Raw genomic sequence first — 24805 nt, forward strand, 5'->3', positions numbered from 1 at the left:
ATTACATTTTAGGATTCTAAAAATGTTATTAATATCTTATATTCACAGTTCATTTTTTTTTTATTTCATCATTAGTGTAAGCTGGCTAGCTTTTTTTTATAACGCTCATTTAAATATTGAGCAGTGGTTAAACTTCCACGTGGCTTGTGCGTGGTGTATGTGCTGTGGAGCAGCCATCTATCAACTACAAATGCGGTTAAAAATGCTGATTTTTTTTTAAAATAATGATAACTAATTAGGGTGATCCTTAATATTCAAAAATTTTCCATCAAGTTTTGTTTTCATTTCCTCAAAAAGTAAACATAGTGACAAAAAAATTGTGTTACTGTGCTTTTACACAAAAGAAGAGTAGAATATTTGTCTAGTAAATGTTATTAAGATGATTATGATGTATTATGATCATGTTTACAATTCAAAAAATTGAAATCAATTCTTCACTAGAAGGATAAAATAGTTTAAGAATCACCCAACTACACATTAACATTCACTCTAAAAAAATAACATTGAGAAAATGAAAGAGCACCTTTTCTTTTGATGCCAATTCATAAGAAAGAAAAAAATACTCTAAGAAAGAGAAAAATTTGAAATTCATTTCTATTATGAATATTTGATTGCTTCTTTTAATTACACAGTCTTCATGTTACATACATTAAAAATATTTGCAATTGTCATGTAAAAAAATACTAAAATCTATTAGTTGATAGTTAGATCGCGAAAAACAAAGCAGCACTTTTTTTTGTACTGAATCAATAGTCATTATTTTTGAGTATAAAATTTTTAACTCCTTTTGATTCTCATTTTTTTTTTTTTTAGTAATATTAATATAAAAATTCTTGAATAGTATGAATCTCAAGTTAAAAATTAAAATCAAAAAAACAGCGAGAAAATCGCTTATTTAAAAAAAAATTGACAGCTGCTCCGTGTGCCCACACAGGCTGTACATGCAACGCCAAATAATTGCAGCGCAACCTTTTTTGCTGAAACAAATTAATGAAGTGAAAATAGTCCAAGAGCAAATATTAGTAGGTCAATAAATCAGAAAACTTGTGTTGCGCATTAAAAAGGCTTTTTTTGTATAAAGAAGAACTAAAAAAAAAATTTCGTTGTAAGCCAAGAAAAAACTTGTTATTTGATAAGCAAGCTTTTTTTGAAACACGAAGAAAACTGCATCTGCTTCCAGAAACCTGCTAGTGAAATTTAAAAAAACAACGAGGTTACAGTTTGAAAAAAAAGCTTTAAGAAATTCTGTCATATCTTCTTTTGAATTAAAAAAAAGAAAGATATACAGAGAAGCCGCAACAATTTTTTTTTTTAATCATTAAAATATGAATCATATCCAAAATCATACATTATTGTTACATTCAATAAAATTAATTTATTTCCAAGTTATTCATGATTCAGAAGAGAGAAATGACGAATTTATTTCATTAGAAATATGATTAATTCAATTAGGAATTTTTATTAAAATTTTATTACTCTAACAATTATAAAGATTTAAAAGTAATCTAAATTATACAATCATAAGTATAATTATACTATAATAAGTAAGTAATCAATTTAAATCCAATTGACTGAAAATGAAAATGATTTCATATTTTTAAGCTCTAGTGTAGGAAAATTGAAAATCCTAGGAAATATTTCTTGTAATGTCTTAGGATTTAATATTATACCCACACGTAATTGAGATGACCATGCTTAAGAGAGTACTAAAGAAAGAACGTAATTAAAAAGAATGTGCTTCTTCAAAAAACATTTATTATTTTTTTGCTTGATAATTTTTATTAATAATATATATATAATAAATATATATGTATTTTTGAAAAAAAATTTTTATTATTTTTTTTGCTAGGCAAAGCACGGCCCCTCAACCCACCAAAAAAATTCCCATTTTTTTAACATGCAATTACTTACCGGAAACTAATTTGCTGGCGTCTGCAATTATTTGCTGTCGCTTTAAAAATTCATCGTCATCATCATCATCATGACTTATATTTGTCATGGGTTCTGATTCTTGATATTTATGGTGAATAAAATCAGCCATCATGTCTTCGAATTCTTTCTCATCACTGGCGTATTTGTCTTTCTTGGGGGTCGAGGTACCGTTGAATACAGTGCCGTTCGTGATTGTGACGTGCGGCTTTGCTGTTAAGTGCAAAAAATGTGTCAAAAAAGTTGCGAATAAAAAAGTAAAAAATATTTGTTTAAATAAAAAAATGTGTGAATCCCTCTTCACTTTTATTTCATTGAAAACAAAACAAATTCAAAGGAATATTTATTCAACAGAATTTATATTTAGAAGATATTTGGTTTTTTTTAAATATTTTTTTAGCTGAATTTATTCTACTTAAAGAAAATTCTGAAAAAACAGATATTCTCATATTTTTTTTTTTTTTTTGGATCGCTGAACCCAAATCTATGGTCAGAATTTAAAAATTCAAAATGGCGGCTTTAAAATGTCGACCGAAAAATCGAAAAGTTAGGAGAATTTGTCAGAAAATGATAACTCGGGGGTTTTTGAGGTCGTTGAACCCAAATTTTTTATCAAACTTTATAAATTCAAAATGGCCAGATTCGAAAACTTGAAAAGTTTTTGGTCGACATTTTAGAGCCGCCATTTTGAATTCCACTAAATAAAAATTCTGCCAAATAGAACTTTTGTGAAATAAATATTTGCCAAATAAAAATTTTGAGAAAAGAGACTTTTGATAAGTAGAAATTCCCTTTTATACAAATTTTGCAAAATAAAAATTTTGCTAAATGAAAATTCTGCGAAATAGAACTCTCGCAAAATAGAAATTTAAATAAAAATTTTGATAAAAATTAAATAGAAAATTTGGGAATTGAATATTTCCTTCAATAAAAATTCGGTTCAATATAAATAAAAATTTCACAAAATAAAAATTTTGCTAAATAAAAAACTTGCTAAATAAAAAATCTGCCAAATAGAATCTTGGCATTTTGCTAAATGAAAATTTGCTAAATTTTGGGAAATTGATTCTTGATAAATAGAAATTCTGTTACATATAAATTACGCGAAATGCAAATCATGCTAAATGAAAATTCTTCAAAATGACATTCTTGCTAAATAGGAATTTAAAGAAAAATTTATTGTTTAAATAGAAATTCTGTTAAATAAAAATTCGGTCAAATAGAAATTTTTGGAAACAAAAAATATGGCAATCAAAAATTCATATATATTTTTTTGCTTGTATATAATTATATTATTATTATTATTATTATTATATAATATATATATATTTATATTATTATTATTATTTATATTATTATTATTTTTGTATATAATTATCCAGATTAGAAAATTTAGCAATCTCAAATAAAAAATACTAAATATAAAATTTCCCTTAAATAAAAATCCAGTTTCATAAAAATTACATAAATAAAAAATTTCGCTGAATGGAAATTTCATAAAATAAAATTTTAGTCTAAATAAAAATTCTGTTAGATAAAAATTCAGCTTAATAAAAAATGTGACAAATAGAAATTTTCGCGAATATGAAACAGAGAAAATGTCACCTTATTTGTAATTTAATCAAATAATATTCGCCAAAATGAAAATTCTGTTAAACGAAAAATCTATTAAAAATTAAAAACAATATTTTAAATAGAATTTCAATTTTTACAGTAAATGAAAATTTCTCTAAATATAAAAGTGAAATAATTCAATAATATTAAAAGTGAAATTCGTAAAATAAAAATTAAATTAAATTTTGATTGAATGAAAATTTAGATTTCAAGGAATTCGACTTAATCAAATATAAATTAATATCACCTGAAATTCACCTAATGAAACCTAAACTACCTTGTGAAAATCCATTAAAAACGAATTAATGTCAAAAATTTCATTTTTATCTTTCTATAAAAAATAAAATGCCATTATTCGTTTAAAAATAGAAAACATAAAAAATAATTTAATAAAATTAATATTCGAATGCGAATAAAAACGCGTTTTCTTATAGGACGTTGCAAAATACCTTGTTCACAGGTTCCGATCTTGAATAATGAAGAAGAATTCACACAATTAAATGAAAGTTGAAATGCACACACTGACAGTTAAAATCCCTTTCATTACAAGAAAGAACGTCGAGTGAATGAAGCGAGTAAAAGTGTGACTGTTGTATAATGTGAGTCAGTGTAATTCGTGCTCATCACAGAAAGAGAGAGAGAGAAAAAAAAATTTGTTTTTCAGCATCACTGCAGCTTCTGCATAGTGACACATGCCGTGAATCATAAATTCTTATTGTCAATATCTTCTTTTAATATTTAAGAATTATTAATTTTATTAATTTTAAATTTCAACTTCACGTGGAGGTTTTTTCTTTGCTATTTTACATATATATTAAAGTAGATTTTTTTTATACTTAAAAAAAAAGATTGTAAATCAAAACATAAAAAAACAGAATTAAATTAAAAAGAATAAAAATTGAAAATTTTTGTATTTTTATCTTTTTTATACTATACGTGAAAAAATGGTGAGAAATTGAGAAAAAAAATTTGTTTCTTTCATGAAAAATTTGTTTAAAAAATTGAAATAAGGGAAAAAATAAAAAAAATAGTAAAAATGGTAAAAGTAGTAAAAATAGTAAAAATAGAAAAAATAGTAAAAATAGTAAAAATTGTAAAAATAGTAAAAATAAGGTGAAAAATTTGATTGAAATGAAATACTCACTTGGTTTTTCAGGTGTCGATGCAATGATAACAAGATCTTCTAAAGACTCCGAGTCCTGCAAGCAAAGAAGCACTCGGGTTAACTAAACGAAAATGAAGCTTCTTAGTCAATGATGTAAGTTTTAATGATTCTTTAAGGAGGGGACCGTAATAAGAACTTCGTTGAAGCTAATTTTAAGATTAAACACTCCATTATTCTAGAGCAATATATTAACAAGGCTGAGGAATTCCTGAGATTCCAAATGACAAGACCTTGACTAAAGTGAGCATCACTGTAGTTTTCTGCATTCTATATTTCTCACTCTTATTTTTTTCTTCTTTTTTTTATTTTTCTTCACTTATTTCTTATCGTATGAATTTAACTAAAGCGTGACGATTGAGTAAAGACCATTTATTTCAAAACTGGTTTAATGGACTTTACAAATACACTGAATTCATTTTAATTGTATTGTATTTTTCTTTTTTTTTCCTAATCTTGAATACAATTAAGATCGGGAATTCTTTTTTAATGTTCTTATAATTTGAAAGAAAAAGTGTGTATACATGTTGGAAAGAAAAACAATTGTAGGAAGCAAAGGAATTGTAAAAGTTGTTATTTTTTGTAGCAGGAATAAAGTTTAAATACAGTGTTTATTAATTGGGGTCCTTGTAAATAAAATGAAAATATTTCCGGGATAAATAAAGAAAATAAGAAAAAATACTAGGTAAAGTGAAAGATGAATGAAAAAGAGAAAATAGCTGAATAGAAAAAATTCAAAAAATAGAAAATACCCAGAAAGCTTGCGGCAAGCTTGCTTTACAAATTTTTCAAGCTTGCTGCAATCTTGCGGCAAGCAGAAGGTAAAATGAAATATTTCCTGGATAAATATGTAAAATAAAATCTATATTAATAATCGTTGTATTCGGGTAATTTTCAAAAACTTTTCTTTTGAAATATTTTCAATTTTAAAATTAATGTATTGAAAATCATTACATTTTTGCAAACAATTTTTATTAAAATTTTTGAAATCCTAATTAAATAATAAATAAAATAAAATTCTTCAGAAGAATTATTCTTCTAAAGAATTTCTTTAAATTTTTTTAAAATAATGGAGTTTTATTAATAATTTTAATTGAACATTTTGAAAGAAATTGAATTTTACGAAAAATTTCTTTCAAGTTTTTAAAATAATCGTGTTTCTTATTAATTGAAATTAATCATTTAATTATTTAAATATTTTATTAAAATTTTTAGAAAATAATTGAATTCTTCTTTAGAATTTTATTACAATTTTTTAAAAAATAATTAAATTCTTTTGATGAATTTCTTAAAGTTTTTTTTTTTTAATAATATAGTTTTTTGAATCATTTTAATTGAATATTTTAAACATAATTCAATTTTTTCAAAGGATTCATTAAAATTTTAGAAAATAATTAAATTTGTTTGAAAAGTAGGATTAAAAAAATCTGAATTATTTCATGAAATTTTATTAAAATTGTATTAAAAATAATTACCTATATTTTTGCAAAGAATTTTCCTATTTATAAAAATAATTGAATTGTTGCTAAGGATTTATTAAAAAATTTTTTAAACAATTGGATTCTTTCGAAAAATTTTACTAAAACTTTGAATTGTTTTGAAGGATTTATTAAAATTTTAAAAAATAATTGAATTCTTTTCGAAATTTTTATAACGAATTAAAAAAAATAAAATTTTTTCGTGAAATTTTATTTTTCAGAATTTTTCAGAAGGATTAATTAAAATTAAAGAAAAAAATTGAATTCTTTCGCGACATTTTATTAAAATCTTTTTAAAAAATTGAATTTTCGCCAAGGATTTATTAAAATTTTAGAAAATAATTGAATTTTTTTGAAAAATATTAAATTAAAAAAAAATCTGAATTCTTTCTTGAAATTTTATTGAAATTGCATTAAAAATAATTAAATTTTTGCAAAGAATTTTCCTATTTATAAAAATAATTGAATTGTTGCGAAGGATTTATTAAAAAAATTTTTAAATAATTTTATTCTTTCGAAAAATTTTACTAACAATTTTTAAAAATTTGAATTGTTTAAAAGAATTTATTAAAATTTTAGAAAATAATTAAATTCTTTTCAAAATTTTTATAACGAATTAAAGAAAATGAATTTTTTTTGAAAATAATTGAATTGTTAGAAGGATTTATTAAAATTTTAGAAAATAATTTAATTTTTTTGAAAAATATTATTTAAAAAAAATCTGAATTCTTTCATGAAATTTTATTAAAACTGTTAAAAATAATTTAGTTTTTGCAAAGAATTTTTCTATTTATAAAAATAATTGAATTGTTACAAAGGATTTATTAAAATTAACCATATTTTTAAAAATAATTGGATTCTTTCGAAAAATTTTTAAAAATTTGAATTGTTTCGAAGGATTTATTAATTAAAATTTTAGAAAATAATTGAATTCTTTTCAAAATTTTCATAAGGAATTAAAAAGAATTGAATTCTTTCTTGAAATTTTATTGCAAATAATTGTATTTTTTAGAAGGATTTATTAAAATTAAAAAAAATTGAATTTTTTCGCGAAATTTTATTAAAATTTTGTTGAAAATAATTAAATTTTTGAAAAAAATTTTACTGTTCATAAAAATTATATATTAATAAAGTAAAAGGACAAATAACAAAGAGAAAATAGCTGAATAGAAAAAATTTTAAAGATAGAAAATAGTTCAAATTTTTCAAGCTTGCAGCAAGATTACTTATTGTCTATGGCTAGATGAATAAAAATAGCCGAATAAGAAAAAGATCCTAAAAATTAAAATTCGATTTGATACCATCAAATTAAAAAATTATACCTAAGGAAAATTATTTAAAAAATTCTTACTTTCATTCGATCCGGCTCCTCATAATCCGGATCGAGTTTTGGATCAAGTGTGACATTCCGTCTGAGTGAAGTGTCCCTTGAAGGTCCCAATTCTTCCTTAAGTGAATCGAACCCAGGTTGATCAATTCTCACTTTGGCAACGGCTTTCTCAACATCGTCGGTCACAAGTTCAACGTTAAATATACACTTTTTCACAATATCATCACGACCAATTTTTTGTAACGCTTTCTCTAACGTATTACCTAAACAAAAACAAAAAAACCAAAATATTTATTTTTCACCCTCAAAAATAATTTTCCATCACTCACACAATAATTCATTACAAAAAAAAAAAAGAAATCCAACTCTCAGAGATCTTTTTCTCTATAGTTTAACAAATTATTAAAACACAATTTTCTCGCTGATGATGATGATGATTAATCAAACCTTTTTCACTTGAAATTCTCTGTTTTGGTGTCTTTCGGAATAATATCATTAAATCACTGGTGTATGAATTAGGAACGTCATTCTCATATTCCTGATACAATGTTATGTGCATATTTATAATTATAATGCTAATTAAAACGGGACTCTTGATATCGCGAATAATAAATTATGTGTGTGTGTGATATGAAAGGTTCACGACCCACCAGTAAAGTGTTGTTTTGTTCACTGAAATTTTCTCACTTCTTTTTTTGGGGGTGGGGGATTAATATCCAATGATAAGATTTGACGAAATTTGGCACTTAATCAGAAATCATTACTGCGATATTTAAACAGAGTTGATATAAAATAAAATTTATATAATGTTGAAGAGATGAAGCTTGTCGGATGGTCGGATAAATACTGAAGCTATATTGTTAGTTTGGACTGATTATAGTAATAATGTTACGCACAGTACAGGATAGCAATACAATTAGCTTGGTAGCGAAAAAAAATAGAGAGGGGAACAGGGACCCTGAGTTTATGTCAGGCATAATAATGAATGATGACATCATCAACTACGTTCCTTTGCACAGATTCCACATTAATGACTCAACTGGCGTACATTCTTGTTTATTTCACCTTGCTATCTTGTCGTGGATTCTAGATATTTTTAAATTCCACAAACGGTCTTAATACTCCTTTAGGCGGGAGAGACATGTACATCTATATTTAAACTCATCCACCAAATAAAAAAAAATACTTTTACTTCCCACTTCTTTTACGCATTCATTGAATAGCTTCACTTTCATAATATTTACATTTGGATAATCAATGAAATACATTACTTATCAATTATTGTGTTTTTAAAATTTTTTTCATTTACAACCATGCTGTATAATAAGATTTTCTTATTTGTTCATTGTAATTAGCTTTCAATTAAATGAAAATAGCTTGCCCTTTTTTATCTTTTATGCTATTTATATATTATTAGTACTTTTTTACTTACATTTTAATTATATTTTATTATCATTTGTGATTCCTTATTTTTCTTTACTTTTAATTAATTTTTAATACAGTTACCTTTCCTTTTTATTCAATTAAAGAATTTCTATATTCTGTCATTTCTTCATTTTTCGGAATTGTACGTTTAAAATTCAAATATTCTTTTTGTCGAATAGTGATAGAGATAAATAATTTATTAGAGAAATTTTTTTACTTCCTCGAAAATCTTTATAAAAATATAATATAGAAAGATTTATTAATCCTTTCTTTTCTTACGAAGAAAATGCAGAGCAAGGGTTTTCTATAAACTGCTTGAATGTGCAAAATCGAAAGATAATTTTTAATGTTTAAAATTCGCTACACTTTCCAAAAGTACAATTTCAACTTTTTAACATCCATTTTTAGAAATAAAGAATCCCATATTGCTACTTCTAAATCCATTTGAAAAATTAAAAAATGAATATTAAGAAAAAGAGCTCCATTTCCGGTTATTCTTAAGTGTGTGGAAAATTAAAAAATAATTTTTCCCCCCCAAAATCAACTATGGCTTCCCAAAGGACCACTTTTCTACTTGAAAATCCATTTTGAAAAATCAAAAAAGCTTTCTCCGTTCCGGAGAAATTCCAAATTGAATATTAAGAAATAAAAGCCCAATTGGCTGAAATTTATAAATTGACGAAAAATTGAAAAATTATTTTTTTTCTGTGAAATCAACTATGCTTTCTTGAAGTAAAATCATTCTTCTTCAAAATCCATTTTGGAAAATTAAAAAAGCTCTTTCTTCCTACGAGAAATCCAACATTGGATAATCCAAAAATATGACCGCAAATTAGGACTATATTTAATGCTGCTCAAAATCGAAAGATGATTTTTTTCCATAAAATCAACAATGGCTTCTGAAAGTACCACTTTTCTACTTAAGAATCCCTTTTTAAAAATTAAAAAAGCTTTCTCCGTTCCGGAGAAATTCATAATTGGGTATTAAGAAATAAAAGCCCAATTGGCTGAAATTTATAAGTTAACGAAAAATTAAAAAATTCTGTCTTTTCTGTGAAATCAATTATGGTTTCTTAAAGTAGAATCATTCTTCTTTAAAATCCATTTTGGAAAATTGAAAAAGCTCTTTTTTCCGACGAGAAATTCAACATTGGATACTCGAAAAATATGCCCGCAAATTAAGACTATATTTAATGCTGCTCAAAATCGAAAGATGATATTTTCCTCAAAATCAACTATGGCTTCTGAAAGTACCACTTTTCTACTTAAGAATCCATTTTAAAAAATTAAAAAAGCTTTCTCCGTTCCGGAGAAATTCATAATTGGGTATTAAGAAATAAAAGCCCAATTGGCTGAAATTTATAAGTTGACGAAAAATTAAAAAATTCTGTCTTTTCTGTGAAATCAACTATGGTTTCTTAAAGTAGAATCATTCTTCTTTAAAATCCATTTTGGAAAATTGAAAAAGCTCTTTTTTCCGACGAGAAATTCAACATTGGATACTCGAAAAATATGCCCGCAAATTAAGACTATATTTAATGCTGCTCAAAATCGAAAGATGATTTTTTCCTCAAAATCAACTATGGCTTCTCAAAGTACCACTTTTCTACTTAATAAACCCTTTTGAAAAATTAAAAAAGCTTTCTCTGTTCCGGAGAAATTCAAAATGGAATTTTAATAAAAATAGCTCAATTTTCGGTTATACTTAAATGTGCGTAAAATTAAAAAATAATTCTTTTTCTCCAATACAATTATGGTTTCTAAAAGTACCACTTTTCTACTTAAGAATACATTTTAAAAAATTAAAAAAGCTTTATCCGTTCCGGAGAAATCATACATTGGATAATTGAATTACAAGAGCACAAATTATGTCAATATTTAAGACTGTGCAATATCGAAAAATGATTTTATTCAAATGAGGACAATATGTTTTTTGGAAGTACTGTTCTTAACCTTGAAAATCTATTTTGAAGAAATAAAAAAGCTCTCTTCGTTGCCGAGAAATTCAAAATTGAATATTATTAAATAAAAGCTCAATTTTAATCTCTATTTATGTTGCTGTAAAAATCGATGATATTATTTTTTTAAAGTTTTCTGTAGCATTTGAAAGTTTATTTTCTCTTTAAAATCAAATTAAAACAATTAAAAAAGCTTTCTCCGTTTTTGAGAAATCTGACATTGGTTATTCAGAAAATCAGTGCACATCTTCGGACTACCTTCAAGATTGTATAAAATCAAAAGATAATTTCACATCATTAAGATTACTTCGGTTTCTGATAGCTATGGTTTATGAATGTACTATGTTTCTACTTTAACATTCAATTAAAACAATTAATAAAACTTTTTCCGTTTCCAAAAAATCTGACATTAAATATTTACAAAATAAAAGTACAATTGCTATTTGTATTTGAAGAACTATGAATTCAAGAAGTAATTTTTCTCGAAGAAGATAGTACTGTTTTCTTAAAATAATACTTTTAAGCTTTAACATTTATTTTGAAAAATTGAAAAAGCTTTCTCCGTTTCCGAGAAATATTCAATTGCATTTTTTTTTGTAATAAATTCGATTTTTTTTACTGCATTTCAAATAGTGCGAAATAAACATATTTTTTTTAAAGTTGTTGTGGTCATGAATGTATTATATCTTTTCAAAATATGAATTAATAAGAGAGTTAAACATTCCTTAGAGTTATGCAACGGCAATAATATACGCGCGAATGAGCTAAAGCAATTTTAGATCTTTGCTAATGAATTATTCAATCATTTTTGTGGACGTTAAACTTTCACACCTGTTACCAAGGATTCATCAGACTCTTTTAATTGAATTTTATATTTATTTTTAAACAATACAAAAATAAAACTTATCTTACCCGTTGCTTTATTTCCATCCGCTTTCCATACTTTAAACATAGCTGCAGCTTGCTGAGCAGGTTTATCAGGATATTCCTCTTTGATCTCCTCGACTTTTTTTGGACTGACATTTAATTCTGCTGCTAATTGCTCCCAATCGTTGTCAAGTAAATTTGCAATATCGGTCAGTCGAATTGTAGCTCTATGAAATGTGTCAGGTGTGCCTTAAATTTAAAATAGAAAATCATTCATGAATAATTTGGTCGAGGCAAAAAAATGATTCTTTTTTTAGATTTCTTTCGATTTTATAAATTTAGGTAAAAAATTAATTACTTATTCCGCCGTCTCGTAAGAAGCTATAGTTCTTCGACAATTCCAAGAGGTCCAATTGAGAAACGTTCGCGTCTGGTGAAATTCTTTCTGGTAAAAGAATATTTAACGTGCAAATTGGCGTTTGTGGCGGTTCGCCTTTCGCTACTTTTGGCTCGCTCATAAACATTATTCTTCCCATCATGTCCGCTGCATCAGGATCCTTTATCCTCACGGTAAAGGGAACTCGATTTTCCTTGAAACCCCGGAATGGTAATTGTAATTGTTCACCACTCTTCAATACAGGTACCAAGTTACCAGCGAATTCCATGTATTGAGTTTTACCCTCAAGAACCTATGGTTAAAAATTTTTTTTAAATTAGAAATATTTGTACTTCTAAAAATTTATCACAAGCATTATGTTTTCTAATAGGTAAATCGATGCCTTTTTCAGTATTCTATATACTTATGATATGTCTAAAATCACTAACGTATTTATAAACAAAAATCACAAAAATATTTTGATTTTTCAAATGTTTATAATTCTGTAGAAAATGACAGTAAAATGTTCGTTAATAGGTCAAAAGATGCGTATTAAATGCCCATAGAGAATGCAAAAAACACTTTTAGGATTTAGGAGATATTCTAAAAAATAAAGACAAAAAACATTTTTTTAAAAATTGAAAATAGTTCAAATTTACAGTTATACTTCATAAAATGGGTTAAAATTTATTTCTGTCATAACTTACTAGGAGACAAAATTTTTGCCAACAAAAACTTTTTCTATAAGAAGGTAAAAAGCAAAAAAAAAATGTGTTTTCAAAAATTTTCGAATTTTTGAAAAATCAATAACTCTGGATGGAACTGAAGAAAAATGTTCGTTAATAGGTCAAAAGATGCGTATTAAATACTCCCTATAAAATGCAAAAAACACTTTTAGGATTTAGGAGATATTCTAAAAAATATTGACAAAAAATATTTTTTTAAAAATTGAAAATAGTTCAAATTTATAGTTATACTTCATAAAATGGGTTAAAATTTATTTTTTTCAAGTCTTACTAAGAGAAAAAATTGTTGCCAACAAAAACTTTTTCTATACGAAAGTAAAAAGCAAAAAACATGTGTTTTTAAAAATTTTCGAATTTTTGAAAAATCAATAATTCTGGATGGATCTGAAGAAAAATATTCGTTAATAGATCAAAAGATGCGTCTAAAATATTTCTACAAAATGCAAAAAACACTTTTAGGATTTAGGAGATATTTTAGAAAATATGGATAAAAAACATTTTTTTTAAATTGAAATTAGTTAAAATTTATAGAATTATACTTCATAAAATGGATTAAAAGTTTTGTTTTTTTATGTCTTACTAAGAGACAAAACTTTTTCTATAAGAAGGTATAAAGCAAAGAAAAAGTGTTTTAAAAAATTTTCGAATTTTTGAAAAATCAATAACTCTGGATGGAACTGAAGCAAAATGTTCGTTAGCAGGTCAACAGATGCATCTAAAAAAAACCTTTATAAAATGCAATAAAATTGCTTTTGTTTTTTAGGACATTTTCTAAAAAATGTAGTCAAAAAAATTTTTTGTTATTAAACAAAGTACTGATAATAAAATACAATTTTTCATCAGTATAATATTCCCTTTATGAGAAAGAAAAAAAAATTAAAAAACATTCATGCCTCAACATCTCGGCTCTTGGCGACTTCAGTAAAGTGTTCCTGATGCTCCAAAGTCTTGTCTTCCTTATCATCAGTCATGCAGAACACGCGGAGCCTTGCCTCTAATGGATGAATGCGTTTTGCAAACACTACGAATCTATAAGAAGACAAATAAATTTTATTACCGAAGAATGCAACATCGCATTCTTAAAAAAAAGTGCAAAATAAAAATAAGTAGAAAATGATGAAAAACACACTTGGCCATAAAAGGTACGTGGGTTGCGTGAGTGTAAAGATCTGTCGCCATTTTGCAAGCTTCAGTTATATTTCGGCAATCCATCAACCAGAAACGGGCCGAGACAGTTGTTGTGAAGGAGACGCAATCCTTAACGAAGGTCAATGGTGTCGACCCGGTCACATCTTCCCAGACTGCTCGAGACTGACCGCCTAAGCGACATACGTTGCAAGTCCAATAAAATTATTAAAATATGCCCGTGCTGTTAGTATTTAAATGGCAAAAACGTGAGATGTGTGAATAGATTTAGAAGCGCTGATTTTAAATACAGTAAATTATTTTTTGTCAATTAAAATTTTTACTTCTTTTATTTTTCATATTTAATTAAATTTGCCTTTTTGTTTCTAAACTGACAAAAAAAATACCACATGAATTCTTTTTTTAAATACTTACAGCATGTAATTATTTTACTACATAATTATTTCTATTTCTCTTCGGGACAAAAAATATTTGTTTATTTTATCCGAAAATTTTATTTTAAAGGAAAAAATAATACGTGAAAAATAAAAAAAAAGTTTTGTTTCAAGTGTGAGGAGATGTAAAGACTACGATAAGCTATAAAGTTAAAGAAGAAATAAATTTTAAAAGTCATTTTGCAAATATATATTTCAAGACTTCCTAAAAGCTTGATCAACTGTATTTAAAAGCAGACATTCGATGTGCTCTGTTGACACGTGCTTTCATATACGGAGATGTAAAAAAAATAATAGTGTGTTTGTCATTCGAATGATAATGCTTGCGAAATAATGAAAAAAAAGAAATGTATATAATGAAACACACAGAAGAATTGTATAAAAGCAACATGTGTGTAAAAAGACAATTAAAGCATTGAGAAGAAGAGTGAACTCTCAGAAGAATTTTAGGCATTTTTCTCGTTCTGAAATTTTCATATATAAAATTTCATTTTTAAAATAAAATAAATAACAAATAAAAAAATGATTGAAATTTTCTTTCTCGAAATTTCAATTCGACACGTGTAAAAATTATTCTCGTAACAATTCTAAACAACAAATTGTCTTACGTAGAAAATTTTTCGAATTTATATTCAAAAAATAAATAAGTAAATATTAGTTTTAGAGAAGAATGATAATTATTTTCACGATTGGAAAGTTTGCCTAGGTATATCAAAAGCGATTTACCATTCAATAACGAATGTGCTGTAACAAAAACTATCAAGTTTTAAAGAGCTAGAAATATAGTAAAAAATTTATTCTACTTGAATGTTTAATCCATACCTAAATGACTCAATCCTAACAAAACGCAAGCATTAACAGCGAATCACAACAAATAATGTATACAACGAATGATAATCAGCAAGATGTTTCTGTGAAATAGACAGCAACCACCTTCCTTAGGAATAATTTTATATGCGCTCACGCGGAATTATTTTTTTTTTTAGTCGTGATATGAAATACAATGAATCTTCATATTAACAGTCATTTTTCAATGAAAACTTTTATGTGCAACTTCATTTTCATAAAATATTTTTGCATTTTAAATTAGACAGAATAAGAGAGAGAGAAAGAGAGAACATCTTTAGTATTAATGCAACTCTGATCAATCAATCAACTTGGAATCCGTTTTTTCTTAAATGTGGGTGTGTGAGAAGACAAAGATGAAATATAGAGAAAGAGAATTGAATGGGTCAGTGATTACTGCGCCCACTATCTTTCTCAACGTTTATCTTCTTATAATTGATCGAAATCAAATTTGATTGCAGACCAGATTTGACCTTTGCTTCAGTCGATATGCTCCCATCTGATTTAATTGAAAATGCAGGTTTTGATTCCAAAGATAGAAAAAACTAATTTTAAAAATAATTGAATTATGTTGAGGAAAAAAAGTTTGATATTCTTAAAGCATTTTACAAAAGTTTCAAAAAAGAAATATATTTTGCTTAATTTTGAAAAAATTTATTTAACTGAATTTTAAGTCGAATTTATGTAGAAAAATTTAAGAAACAAAGAAATAACCATTCTATAGAAACGAAAATAAACATAAGAACTTAAAATTCAATTGAAAGTGGATTATTTCAAAAACTGATATTTCTAAAACTAATCAAATTTTACAAATAAGATCAGTTTTAAATAATAAAAATATTTCCTGTATTTTCGAGATATCATATGGAGGATTTTTAGCCGAATCAAGGATTGGGTAAAAATATAAAATAATTTTGTTCTTTAGAGTTCGCTGACACATCTAAAAGAACTATTCTTCTATTTTGAAATCCATTTCGAAACATTAAAAAATTCTTTTTTGTTCCCAAGTAATCCTACTTTGAATTTTTAAAAAATAATAAACATTTTTTGACTACATTTAAGAAGTAAAAAAACAGAATCTAATTATTTTTCAAAGAAAGTTCGTTGTAGTTTTAAATAGTACTATCATCACTTGTTAAAATTTAATTTGAAACATTAAAATATCTTTTTTTATTGCCAAAATATTCCACTCTGAATTTACAGCAAATAAAGCACAATTTTTAGCTACATTTAAAAAAATGAAAAAACAAGATTTAATTATGTATAAAAAATTATCTTTGTGGTTTCTAAAAGCACTATTTTAACTTATTGAAATCCATCTTGAAACGTTAAAAAATCTTATACTGTTCCCAAGCAATCCTACTTTGAATTTTTAAAAAATAATGAACAATTTTTTATTATATTCAAGAAGTGAAAAAACAAGATTTAATTTTTAATAAACAAAATATCTTTGTTGCTTCTAATAGCACTATTTTAACTTATTGAAATCCATCTTGAATCGTTAAAAAATCTTTTATTGTTCCCAAGAAATCCTACTTTGAATTTTTAAAAAATAATGAACAATTTTTTATTATATTCAAGAAGTGAAAAAACAAGATTTAATTTTGAATAAACAAAATATCTTTGTTGCTTCTAATAGCACTATTTTAACTTATTGAAATCCATCTTGAATCGTTAAAAAATCTTTAATTGTTCCCAAGAAATCCTACTTTGAATTTTTAAAAAATAATGAACAATTTTTTATTATATTCAAGAAGTGAAAAAACAAGATTTAATTTTGAATAAACAAAATATCTTTGTTGCTTCTAATAGCACTATTTTAACTTATTGAAATCCATCTTGAATCGTTAAAAAATCTTTTATTGTTCCCAAGAAATCCTACTTTGAATTTTTAAAAAATAATGAACAATTTTTTATTATATTCAAGAAGTGAAAAAACAAGATTTAATTTTTAATAAACAAAATATCTTTGTTGCTTCTAATAGCACTATTTTAACTTATTGAAATCCATCTTGAATCGTTAAAAAACCTTTTATTGTTCCCAAGAAATCCTACTTTGAATTTTTAAAAAATAATGAACAATTTTTTATTATATTCAAGAAGTAAAAAAACAAGATTTAATTTTGAATAAACAAAATATCTTTGTTGCTTCTAATAGCACTATTTTAACTTATTGAAATCCATCTTGAAACGTTTAAAAATCTTTTATTGTTCCCAAGAAATCCTACTTTGAATTTTTAAAAAATAATGAACAATTTTTTATTATATTCAAGAAGTAAAAAAACAAGATTTAATTATGTATAAAAAATTATCTTTGTGGTTTCTAAAAGCACTATTTTAACTTATTGAAATCCATCTTGAAACGTTAAAAAATCTTATACTGTTCCCAAGAAATCCTACTTTGAATTTTTAAAAAATAATGAACAATTTTTTATTATATTCAAGAAGTGAAAAAACAAGATTTAATTTTTAATAAACAAAATATCTTTGTTGCTTCTAATAGCACTATTTTAACTTATTGAAATCCATCTTGAATCGTTAAAAAATCTTTTATTGTTCCCAAGAAATCCTACTTTGAATTTTTAAAAAAAAATGAACAATTTTTTATTATATTCAAGAAGTAAAAAAACAAGATTTAATTTTGAATAAACAAAATATCTTTGTTGCTTCTAATAGCACTATTTTAACTTATTGCAATCCATCTTGAAACATTAAAAAATCTTTTATTGTTCCCAAGAAATCCTACTTTGAATTTTTAAAAAATAATAAACAAGTTTTTATTATATTCAAGAAGTGAAAAAACAAGATTTAATTATGTATAAAAAATTATCTTTGTGGTTTCTAAAAGCACTATTTTAACTTATTGAAATCCATCTTGAAACGTTAAAAAATCTTATACTGTTTCCAAGAAATCCTACTTTGAATTTTTAAAAAATAATGAACAATTTTTTATTATATTCAAGAAGTAAAAAAACAAGATTTAATTTTGAATAAACAAAATATCTTTGTTGCTTCTAATAGCACTATTTTAACTTATTGAAATCCATCTTGAAACGTTAAAAAATCTTTTATTGTTCCCAAGAAATCCTACTTTGAATTTTTAAAACATAATGAACAATTTGTTATTACATTCAAGAAGTGAAAAAACTAGATTTAATTTTTTTTTCGAAAAAGGTCGTTGTAGTTTTAAGTAGCATTATTATCACTTATTAAAATCTATTTTTAAATATTAAAAAATCTTTTTTAATTCCCAAAATATTTTACTTTGAATTTACAGCAAATAAAGCATAATTTTTAGCTACATTTAAAGAAGTGTAAAAACAAGATTTAATTATGTATAACAAAATTAACTTTTTGGTTTCTCATAGCACTATTTTAACTTATTGAAATCAATTTTAAAACATTAAAAAAGCTTTTTCTGTTTCCGAAAAATTTCACACTTACTTTTCAAAAATTAAATAGCACAATTTTTTCTATTTTTAAGCTTGAAAAAAATTGAAAAAAATGTTCTTCCTAAAACATCACATCTTCTAAATCTAATATTATTTCTCTTTAAAATACATTTCAAAAAATCATAGAAGCTCTTTTCCGTTTTGAGAAACTCTACTTTGAATTTTGAAAAAGTGAATTATGATGTTTGACGTTATTTACGATTTTGTAAAATGAAACGATAATTTTTTTGTTCACTTTATGTTAACACTGCTTCTGAACCTAGTATTTGCGTCGTTTAGATTATATTTTGAGAAATTGAAAAATCTCTATTCTTTCCCACGAAATCGTATTCGAGATTTCTAACAGTGTAACTAATGAGACAATTTTCAAAACGACAAGAATCTTAAAATGACACGTATTTCTAAAGACTCAACTAATGACAATATTTCTGGAATATGCTTTAGTTCATACCTGCAATTATAGACAAGCAAAACTTTTTGAAATCTCCTAGATTTACTCTCAATAGTATCAACTAATTACGATTAGTTATCAATTTAAAATTTCATTTTTAAAGTCAAAGAAAAATATTAAAACAATGGAAATGCTTTAAGAATTTATAAACTTATTAAATTTTCCATATTAGTGCACAACTTTTATGATTTACTCTACGAAATTCTTTTTAATATTTATATGGAATATTTGATATTTTAAAAATATTTTTTAATTAAATAATTTATCATTTTTTTACTACTAATTTATAAAATATTTTTGTTAATTAACTTCCGCCAGAAATGATGGATACGCCTTGTTATGAGCTTGTTTGAATTCTGTTGATTTGGATTATAGGAAGTTCGAAATGTTCATAATTGAAAAAGAAGAAGATTAAAATTAATAATGAAAATGTTGTGACAAATGAATTGAGGGTGAATATTTATAACGAGCGAATTAAATTAATTTTTAGTACAATTCAATTTCTAGAAACATATTAAATTTGAAAATTATTTCTCTGTGAAACGACGTTTCACATTATTTTACTATTCACAACTATACTTCTATGGAGGAAATAATACATAACCAAATTAAATTTTTCTTAATCTGTATGGGATATAAAATATGTAACAGAGCCTCAAATTATTAGAATTATAAAATCTTAATTAGTTTAAACCTCACACATTAATCAATAACAGGATTAAGCGATTTTCAGTTCTAAATCGTTTGTTAAGTTATTATTTAGTTATAAAATTGGAAAACGGATCAGAATTATAAAGTTTAGAAAACTATTCAACTTGATTAATTTTTGTTTTTGATTACTACTTTAGAATTAATTTTGTTTTCTAAAATCGCAAATCCATATTTATTAAAATGATTTTTTATCGTGAAGAGAATGTTTGCGTGTAATGATAAATTACCAGAGATACTGCATAGGAGCCTCAAGGTGGGCGCATCACCCGAGTATTGATTTATCATTCCTTTATTAGCTGCCTGAGGCACTGGTATTGTCAGAGTTATTGGTTTATGGAATTTTCTTCGTCTTGGTTCAACTGTGACAATTGGAGAAACTGCCACTCGATTACCTAAAAGTTTAGCCACCAGTTCGGCTGGTATTGGATGTGCCTAGATAAAAATAAATCTATTAGAATATTGACCTTAAATCCCAATAAATCATCATCTACAGACTATGATGAACGAAATGAAAAATATATCAACATACCAGTTAAAAGTGCATTGTACATTGTCGCATATAATTTCGGTGATAAAAAGAGTAATACGAAATGAATGAATTTAATGAAAGTGTTATATAATAAAAAATTGCTTTAAATACCTGGAGACCAACTCGGATTTTTTTGGTGAGTGCGTGTTTGGGAAACACGGCTTGCACTTGCGGTACGGCAGATGATGATAATGTGCCTCCTTCGGGACCAACTGCGTGGACTTCTTGTCTGATCCTCGATACCACAGCAAAATAGTGTGGGAAATCAACTGTGAGAATTCTTACGATTCGAGACGTTTGGAGATCTTCCAGCTGGCTTAATTCTGAAAAATTTGTTTTTTGTTTTAAAAATGGAATTTTTAAGTTTTCACTAACTCTTAAATACTTTAGACACTAAACAAAATAAACTTATTGTAATGGATGATGGCGACAAAAATAAAGGAAAACCAGAATAAAGAATTTGGTTGGGATGGAAAAACTGATTAGAGTGCATTCACCAGCGTCAGCTTAGGCGTGGTCTTAAGGAAGCGCGTATAGGAGAATCAGAGAAAAATGGAGAATGGGGATTAGGAAAAACTCCACATTGCCGAGATCAGTAGAAACTAGCATCCAACATTATTTCACCAAAAGGGATCTATTGGATTATTATTTCTTTCGAACCTAATAAGGTACAAGTACTTTTCCATCGTTCAACGTCTTGAGAATTATGACTTTTGTCAAATCTGAATTCGAATTATTTCGTGGTATGCCTGCAATTATGGCAGAGTCAACTGTTCCATTTGACCACATAGTGACAGGACGACTTTCTTGTTCCTGTCTACCAATTTCCGGGCTTTCTGTTTGCTCTGCGTGATTTCAACCGCTAAGAAAGTCGGAAATGGAAAAACACTTGTGATGCAAGAAAATTCACGTTTGTGAAGACTCCCACCCAAAAGAGATAGGTGCACAATGAAATGGAGAAGCAGTTAGTCGCCGTCATCCTGCCTCTGCAGCCTCAAGCTTCGACTCCGTCTGACTACCAGATAGAGAATGGTGATAATTTATGGTATATAGAGAATGGCAAATAATAAATCAATTTGATAACTCCGACAATGGTTGTCCACTGCCGAACATCATCGATATGTTGGGTCGCGATTTTCCTTGACCAAACATTATGTGCATCATGGATATTTGCGGTAGACCTCGTCGTGATGGAGGGACTTTTCACTAAACGTCAAGAAAAAACGAATTCTACAAATTCAGACAAAGTACCCCATGTGAACAGGCCGAAAACGGAAAACATCACCTTAAAACTGGTGCTTAAGTGCGCACGGATTGTGGGGGGAGATAACTTCTTGCAGTGACACGGATGATTGTGGAGAGGTTGGATCTACAGAACATCGTGGAAAAAGAAAAAATGAGAAGAGCAGTAGCTCCTCCAGTAGGAGGAGGCATCTTTGCTCGACAAAATGGAGTTGGAGGTCGCAAAGATAATGAACTCTTGCGACATGGAAAAGAATGTCAATAGGAGTGTTAGGGATGGTCTTAAAATCAAGTCCTGCTAAGTGAGGTGAAGGAGAAGCATGTTGTGGCCGATGAGTCGAACTACGATTTAGAATGCGTTCTAAGCGGTGTAGAGGTTAACCGCAAGAACCGTAAGGAGGAGAGAGAGCGCCACTATAATCGCAAACTCAAAAGCGTCTTTAGAGATGCTCAGAAACGGAGGAGATGGGGTGGAAGTCCAGAGGACACTCGAACCATAGCTGACCCGAGTCAGCCAAGGATTAACGTATGTTGATGTTCAGGGTAAACTTCACAAGGAGGTCAACCCAGAAGTCAGTAATACTAGACTAATAGTTGCAAGAGCTAAAAAGAAGGGGGACTTCCCATTCAAATCAAAGGAGATTCAAACAAGGAGGCTTACCAAAGCGGTTGGAAGCATGGGTAAGGTTCAGTCAATAGATTGAAGAGTTACGCTCGAGATCCGCGACCTGGATTGCCATACTCAAGAAACAGAGTTCCAACAGGTGTTTGCGGAAGTAATCGGGAGGCGAGCAAGCAGGAGGGTTAAGGTCTTAGGGCCCAATCTCAAAGAGATGAAGCTCGCTGTTGTAGTCATCAATCCAGAAGAAGCGGACAGGCTAGAGAAATTGGGACACGTAAAAAATGGTTTTATGTGTTGTCCAATAAAGAAAACTGCAATGTTTTTCCAGTGTCTTCAATGCCTAGGATACAGACATATTGGAACGAATTGCCAGAAGAAGGATAGATCGACTGCGTGCTTTAAGTGCGGTGAAGCCGGTCAGAAGTTCTCTGACTGTAAAAATATTCCTAGCTGCTTCTTATGTAAGGAGAAGTACGACGCCGCCCTTGAAGGCAAAAGTCTTACGATAGTTCCGAGAGTAGGTAAAGAGATCAAAGAAAGGGTTACGGATATTAGTAGGTCGGGGCTGATAGTAGGTCGCAAGCTATTGAAGTTAAAATATTTTTTTTCCTTTTATACCAACCCCATATAATCTTAGATTGTGGAATCCAAGGTATCTATAAGCAGATTTCCCAAAAGCCCCTATGCACAAAAGAAATCAATTTGATAAATCTTACCTTCTCCTTCAAAGCTCTCGTTGAGAACATCTTGGACAGCCTCCTCGCTGGCTTCCAAGGTGTGTTCACGCCAGGTTTCTCCATTGTCTGATCGTAGAATCACGATCTCCCTTTCTTTACCCCTTAATGAGGCAAAATGTGGTACCTCAATAATAACAGGTCTGTTACAAATACAAAACCACAGTATTAGATAATCAATAAAATACTTTGCACAACAAAACAAGATCTTTCCAAATAAAAACATTACCCCAAAAATTTAGCTCCTACTGGTCCAAGTTCAAGAATTCGGCTCGCTAGAGCTTCACCTTCCATTAAAGGTGGTGGATTCGTTAATTTATCCCTCCTCTTGAGATATCTACAGGTCACTCTCATAGGCATTGCCGCTTTACGAGGAGGAACAATAACTCGTACTCCACTATGTCGACAACCTCGCATCGCACCTCCACGCGCATCGACCAGAAACGAAACCAGAAAGCTGTTTTCAAAGATAAAAACATTTTTTACTCTCAACTAATAATTATTGTTCCAAATGTTAGCGAAACGAGTAACTTCTTACAGAAAGCATGGTGCTTAGATTGTCAATCGTTTGGCAACAAGTGCAAGAGTAATTCTCTATTTATTATTATATATGCGAATGAGGCAAGAAAAGATTAATTGAACTCTATATCAGATTCTAAGTTTAGTACATGAGACGTCTATTCAGACCGTACGACCAATTAAAACAAACAATTATCAAATCATTCAAGTTTACAAAACAATTCACTTCTGATCCATTTCAATTATACACTTGTGAGAGCATGCATTTTATTATGCAACAATTTTACATATTAAAAGTAATTTTTAATTCATTCCTTTAACAAAATTACTTTTAATAATTATACGTAGAGTCTGAATAGCGATAAATTTCTTTTAATAAACTGACTTGACAAAACAAAAATCGGTTGCAAAACTGTACAAATTTCTATGTATATATTATAAGGAGTAGGAGGACAAAACATACTCAATATTTTACAGAAACTGAAATGTTATATCAACCAATATATAATTAATATATTCTATAATATTGTATTCTACTTAAATACCACCGTTTATCAGTTTAGTATAGCACATTATAGCATAAGGCTAATTTTTTCGAAATTCGGTTATAATCGTCTAATTAGTGATCATTTACATACTATTGCACATACACAAGCAAAAGAAATTTTTAAAATTGTAATCTGACATTGTTAGTCAGAAATATATTAAATATTAAGGGAATAGTAGAAAATATATACACTTGATATTAAAGGGTTTATACATTGGATATTAAATATTAAGAGGGGTAGCATTAAATATAATTTACATTATGGTCATTAAATATAAAAACATGTATTTCGAATGTTAAAAATTAGATGATGTAAAGTAATAAGATTTATTTAACGATATACAGTATACCTTAGAAACGAATTGCTCTCGATTTACTTAAACCAGATGATATATTACATCGTTGATGAGAATTCAGTATTAAGAAATCTCAGTTAATCGTGATCTTATTTTTGAATTTACTGAATGAATTGCTTATGCTATAGATGACGTGAATGATCAGATGGCACGTTTTAATGATAAGCTCAATATAAAATACGAAGCAAACTTAAATTGTTGGAGGATAATTTAAACTAATTTATAATATGATAAAAACATCGCAAACAGTCTGCAGGCGTTCAGTGAATACATATCATCGCGAATATCCAATCGCTTGATCGATAATTTAAAAAAATTGATTTCAATAAAT

At 27.1% G+C, this 24805-nt stretch overlaps 1 protein-coding gene across 19 annotated transcripts in view; it reads right to left on the reverse strand.

The window, feature by feature from the left end:
• The window catches only part of LOC122509148 (ankyrin-2-like), a 186960-nt gene that overhangs the window by 38965 nt on the left and 123190 nt on the right, over window positions 1-24805 (reverse strand). For 18 of the 19 annotated variants that reach the window (XR_006302307.1, XR_006302306.1, XR_006302305.1 and 15 more), the window contains 11 exons: window positions 23282-23509; window positions 23035-23195; window positions 20566-20777; window positions 20153-20357; window positions 14015-14204; window positions 13779-13914; window positions 12122-12452; window positions 11809-12012; window positions 7535-7776; window positions 4688-4742; window positions 1912-2142 (listed from right to left, as the gene is read on the reverse strand). Coding sequence is in view for 5 of the 19 variants with exons in the window: in XM_043622970.1 (XP_043478905.1) it covers window positions 1912-2142; window positions 4688-4742; window positions 7535-7776; window positions 11809-12012; window positions 12122-12452; window positions 13779-13914; window positions 14015-14204; window positions 20153-20357; window positions 20566-20777; window positions 23035-23195; window positions 23282-23509 (2195 nt within the window). In the remaining 14 variants the exon portion in view is untranslated. Of the gene's footprint in view, window positions 1-1911; window positions 2143-4687; window positions 4743-7534; window positions 7777-7960; window positions 8532-11808; window positions 12013-12121; window positions 12453-13778; window positions 13915-14014; window positions 14205-20152; window positions 20358-20565; window positions 20778-23034; window positions 23196-23281; window positions 23510-24805 lie in introns of those variants that run through there. The other variant, XR_006302311.1, reaches the window with a different exon arrangement.

The sequence above is a fragment of the Leptopilina heterotoma genome, unplaced genomic scaffold, assembly GCF_015476425.1.
Source record: "Leptopilina heterotoma isolate Lh14 unplaced genomic scaffold, ASM1547642v1 Lhet_6, whole genome shotgun sequence".
In the NCBI taxonomy this organism is placed as follows: domain Eukaryota; kingdom Metazoa; phylum Arthropoda; class Insecta; order Hymenoptera; family Figitidae; genus Leptopilina; species Leptopilina heterotoma.